At 39.5% G+C, this 8,810-nt stretch overlaps 1 protein-coding gene across 4 annotated transcripts; it reads left to right on the top strand.

The window, feature by feature from the left end:
- Positions 1-819: 819 nt before the first annotated feature.
- Positions 820-8,393, top strand: acta1a (actin alpha 1, skeletal muscle a). Of its 4 annotated transcripts, none has more exon segments than NM_001017750.1 (7): positions 820-911; positions 2,864-3,003; positions 4,262-4,586; positions 4,749-4,910; positions 5,080-5,271; positions 5,552-5,733; positions 7,900-8,393. In NM_001017750.1, coding segments are annotated over 6 exon segments (1,134 nt in total). In that variant the 5' UTR covers positions 820-911; positions 2,864-2,874; the 3' UTR covers positions 8,044-8,393.
- Positions 8,394-8,810: the final 417 nt, after the last annotated feature.

Here is an 8,810-nt window from a genome sequence, read left to right on the forward strand (position 1 = left end):
GTGTTTAAAAAATGTTCTCTCCGTTTAATAGAAATTGGGGAAAAATAATCTAATAATTAGTCTAATAATTTAAGTGGGCTAATAATTCTGACTTCAACTGAATATATATAAAAAATTAGATTTATACATCATCTGAAACCTGAATAAACTATTGATGTATGATTGTGTGTGTGTGTGTGTGTGTGTGTGTGTGTGTGTGTGTGTGTGTGTGTGTGTGTACACAGTATTTATGTAACTTATCAAATTAAGTTAGAACATGATTAACATAGTTTAATAAGTTACAATGATGAACTAAAACATATGCTAATTGATCATATATACTAATTGATCATATATATATTTTAGTATATATATAGCATTTTACCTAAAGACTAAACACTACAGTATACATATATTTTAAGCCTACATGTAAATTATAGATGTATATATGTTAATACAAGCTGTTATATTGGATATGATTAATTTTTTGACAGCGCTATAGTTAAAATTACCACTACTATACTAATCTTCCAGCAAAGAAGTTGTGTTTTCCTAATGGTAAACAATCATAACCCACCCACTGTCATGCCCTTATTTTGAAATGCTGTCCACAGACATCCAGTGTGGGCTCCTGTGTCCACTGGTGGCCCCGGACTCCCTTACACGGGCCTGCACCGCCCGCCGTGCTTTGGGGTCCATATATGGAGCGTCCCGCGCGCCCGGAACTCGACCCACCAACACCCAAATATGGACGAGGATCGGCAGGAATTCCGTTTGAATGCATTGACATTCCTTAATGGTTGTCCGAAGAGCAATAAAAGCAGAGGACGGGTTTGTGTATATATATATGTGATGAAGGTTTAAGCAGGTCACTGTGTGTAGCGGGAGCGCTTCAGCTTTACTTCAGGACTCACGAGAACGAGCAGAGGCAGGTAAGAGCGCGCAGCCGCGGGAACGCGCACCCGCATTAATGAATTTGAATGAGAAGCGGACGCAGTATTAACAGCTACTAGCGATTTATAAACATTTATAATGATGTAAATGTGAATATTGAATGCTAAATCGATTGTAAACTGCTTGTTCTGTTTTAATTCGCTTCAATTAACAGATCTAGTGATGTTAGAGTAAACTTTTCTCGGTAAATCTTAAAGGGATGGCTTAATGTTACCTGAAAATGTGCAATACCACTCAATGTTGACTTGTAACTAGTAGCTGGTGGCAAAATGTCCTGTTTTGACTTGATTTGCGCAAAAAATGAAATGTATACAGGTTGAAAACAACTTGAGGGTGAGTAAATAAACTTACCATTTCAAAAATACAATTTTTCTAAAACTATAATTTTTAAATGACTAAATGTTAAAACAGTCTAAACTATAAGCATCAAAAACATCCAAGTGTTTATTTATCTATTTAATTTGTAGTTAAGCAGTACTGTGATTATGTTAGTATATAGTATGCAACTGATTACAACTTGGTTGGCTATTTGATGATATTCTAAAAATGGAAATACAAATCATATTTAGCAATATTAACAACTATTCTCTTCTTTTTAATTAAAATTCAATGTACATATGTAGTATATGGCATTAAATGTACATATTTTAATATCTAAGTAATGCAGTCTGAACTATCATAATCCAACTCACTGAATAACCAAATAAACACAATATCAATTAAATTTTTATATATTTTTTTATTAAAATTCTGAAATATTATAATGCTGAAATCATTGAATCAGCAATGCACACTTATTTATGTTAGTATATAATATGCAATTGATTGTTGATTATCTGACAATATTGCTGCTAATGGCAATACAAATGGAAAGACTAATATTTGATATAATTAGCCAACTGAATAAACAATTGTAATCTAAAGCACAGGTGTTAAACTCAATTTCTCTAGGGCTGTATCTCTACACAGTTTAAATCCAACCCTTATTAAACACACCTGATCAAACGAATTGGGTCCTTCAGTTTTGTTTATAGCCTGCAGGTAAAGTGTGTTGAAGCAGGGTTGGAACTAAACTGTGCAGGGCAGCAGCCCTCCAGCAACTGAGTTTGGCACCTCTGATCTAAAGGGAAAGTTCACCCAAATGAAAATTTACTATTTACTCTCCTATAAGTGGTTGTACACCTATACGAGTTTCTTTCTTCTGTTGAACACAAAAGAAGACATTTTGAAGAATGCTGAAATCTGTCACCATTAACATCCATAGTAGAAAAAAAACACATACATTTTCAGAATTTTTGGGAGAACTATTCCTTTAATGACTTAGTTAAACAGTAACCCATTGTGAACTGAACATTTTTAAGATGCTTGGTTAAGATAAAGTAATCAATTCTCAGCAAATTACTATCTGGGTTGGATATATGCATATAGACTTTTAATTTTCAGTAAGTCAGTTCAAGCGCTTCCTGTACAAATTCAACACGTTTAAGATCTGATTTCTTTAAAAATCAAGCATCTTCACTGCCTGATAGAGATACGATATAAAGTGAGTCTCAGACCGGACAGGAATCACTGCATTAAATTACATTGATCTGTGCCATCTCTTTAAAATATGAAAATGTATTTTACCACAGTATTTTCAATGGAGTTTCAGCGCTTGCCTGCTGCTTCTGAAGACGCTTTTGTTTAAGTGTTTTTTATCTTGTTTTACACATGAACAGCTGAATGAATGCTTAAGTCTATTTACCTGATTATATTTGAATTACATCACAACATCGATGCTGTTAAAGAAACCATATGAAATTGAAAATAGTCACATAAACCGTTTACCGGAAGTTTATCAGTGGCTGAAAATCATTAGCTGTGCATATATAGACCATTTTTAATGAAGTTTGTGTGGATTTGTTTTCTCACCTGCCTTGTCTGTTTGTAGAACCCATCAAGATGTGTGACGATGATGAGACCACAGCTTTGGTGTGCGACAACGGATCAGGCCTGGTCAAGGCTGGTTTCGCCGGAGATGACGCCCCTAGAGCCGTCTTCCCATCCATTGTCGGCCGCCCGCGTCACCAGGTAAAATCCTGAAATATGAAATAAAGGTCTCGTGAAGTGCTTTGAAATGTGCAATTTTAATTCGATGTTTGACATAGACTTAACTGAAAAATGAAGAGAGTGCAGGGCAAAGAGTTGCTCCTCCCCTTTTTAAAAAGCAGCCAATAGCATTTTGTTTTTCTCACAGCTCTGCCAGTGAGAGTAGTTGAGCTCAAGCGCATTAAATGAAAAGCAAATAAGAAGTGTCTTGAAGATGGGTCAGATGATTTAATGAGAGTTAATGAGATTTATTGAGAAACTGAAGTATGAGGTGATGTCAAAAAAATCACCTATCCATTTAGTCCAGGGGTGTCCACACTCGGTCCTGAAGGGCCGGTGTCCTGGAGAGTTTAGCTCCAACCCTAATCAAACACACCTGAACAAGCTAATCAAGCTCTTACTAGGTGTACTAAAAACGTCCAGGCTGGTGTGTTGAAGCAAGTTGGAGCCAAACTCAGCAGGACACCGGACCTCCAGGACCGAATTTGGACACCCCTGATTTAGGCGAAGGTGGCAAACTGCAAGCTTAGGATGTTTTTATCAGTTTTACAACTTCTAAATGCAAGTTGTGTCATCATTTTGGAGCAAACTAACTTATAGATATCCTTAAAACTAACAGACAAATACTAACATCTAAACAGTTTTATTTTTATTTCATGGGACCTTTTAAAGCTTTGAATAAGACAGACAGACAGAGAGACAGACTTTATTAATGCCCGGAGGGAACTTTAGTTTTTACTTTACTATATAAAAAAAAATATATATATAATGAGAATAAATATTACACTCTAAGTTCATTATTTAACTGAGGAATTATAGTTTTACTGAAACTAGTTTGACTGAACGTGCTCCTGTTCTCTCAGGGATCATGAAACCGAGTTTTCAAGAATTAAGACAAAATCTGAATTTACCGTAAACACATTTCCTAAGCATCTTCAAAGTAGAAACTGTATTAATATTAATTATTAACAACTTCATCTTTTAAAACAATGTTGAAGACGTATTTTTACTCCCAAGATTTTAATTGCTTCATGTTTTTGTATCAGTTTTATTCTCGTTACCCTCACTCCAACCAAAACGTGTCCAAGTGTTGGTTAAAGTGTCAAAGAGATGAAAGAGTGTGATTCCTGCAGGTGGTTTTTCAAGCCCACTCACCTATGTGAGGCACACTCAGAATTGTATAATGTTTTGTGGTTGTAGTGTGGTGTAGTGTTTCTGATGAGATCCCGTGTTCCTCCAGGGTGTGATGGTTGGTATGGGTCAGAAAGACTCCTACGTTGGAGACGAGGCTCAGAGCAAGAGAGGTATCCTGACCCTGAAGTACCCCATCGAGCATGGCATCATCACCAACTGGGACGACATGGAGAAGATCTGGCACCACACCTTCTACAATGAGCTGCGCGTGGCCCCTGAGGAGCACCCAACACTGCTCACAGAGGCCCCACTCAACCCCAAGGCTAACCGCGAGAAGATGACCCAGATCATGTTTGAGACCTTCAACGTCCCCGCTATGTATGTGGCCATCCAGGCTGTCCTGTCCCTCTACGCCTCTGGCCGTACCACCGGTAAGACTCAAATTGAAAGAATAGTAATTATATGATTATGTAACCCAGCGGACACCTTGGTGTCAAAAAAAACACGTCACAAATGCTGATCGAAAACTCTGATGTCCATTCAAACATGCTTACTGTTGCTCTGGCTGACTGATTTCTTGTTCTTGTTGTTAGGTATTGTGCTAGACTCTGGTGATGGTGTGACCCACAATGTGCCTATCTATGAGGGTTACGCTCTTCCTCATGCCATCATGCGTTTGGACTTGGCTGGTCGTGATCTGACAGACTACCTGATGAAGATCCTGACTGAGCGTGGATACTCTTTCGTCACAACTGGTGTGTGTCTCCACATTTTTACTGCTATTTGAGCCATTTGCTTGCAATGAACCAATTTTTAAGATCTGTGTAGATTCCATGTGGGCCTAGATATAACAACCAAACAATCTGTGCATCGGTGTGTTTAGCCTGCCGATAACCAAAAATTGTCATTCATTGTCTAAAACAGCTGAGCGTGAGATTGTCCGTGACATCAAGGAGAAGCTGTGCTATGTTGCCCTGGACTTTGAGAATGAGATGGCCACAGCCGCCTCCTCATCCTCCCTCGAAAAGAGCTACGAGCTTCCTGACGGTCAGGTCATCACCATTGGTAATGAGCGTTTCCGTTGCCCTGAGACCCTCTTCCAGCCTTCCTTCATTGGTATGTTGTCTGAAAACATCGAACGTCATCAGTTGCCTTGCGTTTTAGGCCTGTACACTGAAAAAAATCATTCAAAGATGATTCCTTGGATTTACTCAATTTTTTTACGTTAAGTTGTTGTAAACAATTTATTTGCGCTGAATTTAAACAAACAAATTAAGTTGAACATTATTAAACTTAATTTGTTTGTTTAAATTCAACACAAATAAATTGTTTGCAACAGTTTTGCATGCAACACTTTTTTCAGTGTAAGTAACCATTTGCTGTTCTCAAATCACAGGTATGGAGTCTGCTGGCATTCACGAGACCACTTACAACAGCATCATGAAGTGCGACATTGACATCAGAAAGGACCTTTACGCCAACAATGTACTCTCCGGTGGTACCACGATGTACCCTGGTATTGCTGACCGCATGCAGAAGGAAATCACAGCTTTGGCTCCAAGCACAATGAAGATTAAGGTAACAGAGACGTGAAATAGTAGAGATTAGAACAGGGAAGTGTGCTTTCAAAGTAAAGGCTGATTTATACTTCTGCGTCAAACACCGGCGTATGCTACGGCGCTGACGCATAGCCCTTCGACGTGGCCATCGGCGTCGCTGACGTGCACCTTTCAAAAAATGTAACTACACGTCGCAACGACGCGTATCGCAAGCTCTGTGATTGGTCGGCTTGGTAGCACTGACGAGTCTGGGCGGGACCGAGAGCCGCGCGAATGGCGCGAGCGATTGTTTACCAGTGTGGAGTCCCGTGAAGGAGCTCCGGATGGAAAGTTTTGTTTTGTGTTTACCTCATAGTTAAAGTTGTACATCCAGGAAGTGTTCAGGAAAAGCAAAACAAAAGCGAAGAAACTCGACACAGAGGAACATTTACACCTCACTGCCAACTAGCGTTTTGGAAATGTTAATGCAGACCAACAGAGACAGCGCGCAGAAGTATAAATGCACAGCTGCGCGCGTTGCCTGCGCCGTGAGTTACGCCGGTCACTTGACGCAGAAGTATAAACCAGGCTTAACAGGGTTCCCACGGGACATTTAATGAATAACATGAAATAAAAAAAAAGTATTCCCAATGTTTTAAGTGAGGGATTTATTATATTTTTGTCAAAGTAATGGCATACCAGGGATATTTGTTTTGCTTTAAATTTTAGTTAGCATTTATCAAAATGTATTTTTCTATACAGTACATGCTTTTGCTTATTGTTTCGTTAAAAAAAAACAAAAATTTTAAAAGTTACAGTTTAACATGGCTCAGTGGGTTGCACCATCACCTTATAAGGTTGCTGGTTCGAGTCAGTTAGCATTTCTGTGTGTAGTTTGCATGTTCTCCCCGTGTCATCAGAGGGGAAAAGCCCCACCCATTAGTGATGCTCTCTTCCAGCACACAACATCATACTTACTCCCAGGGCTCCCCAACCTCGAGGACCAGAACATACAGACATGCACTACGGAAAATTTAGCTTATGCAATTTCCCGATAGTGCATGTCTTGGGACTTGTGGGGGAAACCCACGCCAAGATGGGAAGAACTTGGTAACTCCACACAGAAATGCCAACTGACCCAGTCGGGGTTAGAACCAGCAACCTTCTTGCTGTGAGGCGACAGTGCTACCCATTGTGCCACTGTGCCACCACACAACATCATAAGACATTAATAATAGGTTAAATTTAAGCCGTGACATCTGGTGACCAAAATTCAATGTCCAGCCAGCATCTAAGGACATTATTATTTTGGCGTCCAATAATTACGTCAAATGACGTTGATATTTGGTTGATTTTAGGTTGTGTTAGAAAGTGAGCAAAATCTAATGTCGAGCCAACATCCTATATCAACCTCATATTAACGTCAAAAACTGACATTTATTTGTCAGATATGGCAACCAAAATCAAACGTCTGAAAGACATCATAGTGGTAACGTCCACACTACATCAAGCTGTTGACGTAAACCCAATTTTCACTTCCAAACAAAACGCAGCGTCAATTTCAATAGTATCTGGATGCAGCCTGTATGATGCAAGCTGAGACTGCATCACTCAGCGATGCAATGTCAGACACAATGCACTCAAATGGAGCTAGTGACATCACTGTGACGGGTAGGGTCAGGTGAGCCCATTAAAAAGCATTGGATGCAACACAGATTGCACTGCACCGGGTCTGCAGCCAGACCCCTATTGTCAGTTTGACGTCATTTTGATGTTCTGTCTCTGCTGGGTTCCTTCAATAGCATAGGATGTTAGGCTTGTTTTTAAATCTGCCACTATGCTGACACATAGGCATTTGTAGCTTCTCTTTTGAAAAGAGCACAATCTCGTCATTGAATTTAAAACAACCAAAATTACACAATTAGGTTCAAAGCCAAAAAATAGTCAGTTTCAAAGTTACTAAAAACAATATTTATGGAATGTTTGGAGCTGAAACATTCCATAAATGTGCATGCACACTCTACATATTTTACATGCACACTCTAGGGATATCAGAGACTTATTTTAAATCTTATACAACTAAAAGGTCACCTTTGAAGTGGGAACCCTAAAGTAAAAATGTTTACTTTTCCCCAAAACAGCTCATGTGTTGACGTGCACACAAATTGGTTTTCTAAGTATTACTTGATCTCTTCCTCCTCTATAGATCATTGCTCCCCCTGAGCGCAAATACTCAGTCTGGATCGGCGGGTCCATCCTGGCTTCTCTGTCCACTTTCCAGCAGATGTGGATCACCAAGCAGGAATACGACGAGGCCGGCCCTAGCATCGTGCACCGCAAATGCTTCTAATCACACGATTCAACATCCTATCATTGCCTCCTGCTCAGGAATTAATCATCGATTCCTTGCTCCTGTGGACAGATTTACTACAGCGATGACATAGGGGCGAGCTTTAAAAGCATAAACTGAAAAAAAGACACTAGCATCAAGGGACAGCAGAAATACCAAGCGCTCTCATTGCACACAACTGTATTTATTACTGACTTCCATGGCTTGGTATTTTGGTGGATGCTGTTTAAAAGAAACGACAAGGACTCCAGCTCCCTAATAGATTCCAGTGCCATACGTTCCACTGTACACTGATGACCAACACTAATCTCACTTCAACAGACAAATAAAACTGAACATGTATTTTTAAACATTGTGTTTGTCCATTAATGTTATTTCAAAACACACACTGAGACAGACTAAACAACACCGACACAACCTCTCAGATGGTTTATAGACTAATTGCACAGTAAGAAGTCTTGTTGTGTCTGTAACTTGACATCTATAAACTATTATGGTTGTTTATAATGGAAGATGAATGTGTGGGACAATTAATTAAACAGTCCAAAGACATGCGGAACAGGTGAATTGGGTAGGCTAAATTGTCAGTAGTGTATGAGTGTGTGTGTGTGTGTGTGAATGTTTCCCAGAGATGGGTTGTGGCTGGAAGGGCATCTGCTGCGTAAAAAACTTGCTGGATAAGCTGGCGGATCATTCCGCTGTGGCAACCCTGGATTAATAAAGGGACTAAGCTGACAAGAGAATGAATTAAATGCATTTGGTTGTCC

This window comes from Danio rerio, chromosome 1 (assembly GCF_049306965.1).
Source record: "Danio rerio strain Tuebingen ecotype United States chromosome 1, GRCz12tu, whole genome shotgun sequence".
In the NCBI taxonomy this organism is placed as follows: domain Eukaryota; kingdom Metazoa; phylum Chordata; class Actinopteri; order Cypriniformes; family Danionidae; genus Danio; species Danio rerio.

What these genes read in the sequence shown, in the direction of transcription:
- acta1a (XM_068219246.2), top strand. Translation starts at nt 2,875, where the DNA reads ATGTGTGACGATGATGAGACCACAGCTTTGGTGTGCGACAACGGATCA. An exon ending in CGCCTCTGGCCGTACCACCG is followed by an intron (nt 4,587 to 4,748) that starts GTAAGACTCAAA and finishes TCTTGTTGTTAG; the next exon opens with GTATTGTGCTAGACTCTGGT. An exon ending in CAAGCACAATGAAGATTAAG is followed by an intron (nt 5,734 to 7,899) that starts GTAACAGAGACG and finishes CCTCCTCTATAG; the next exon opens with ATCATTGCTCCCCCTGAGCG.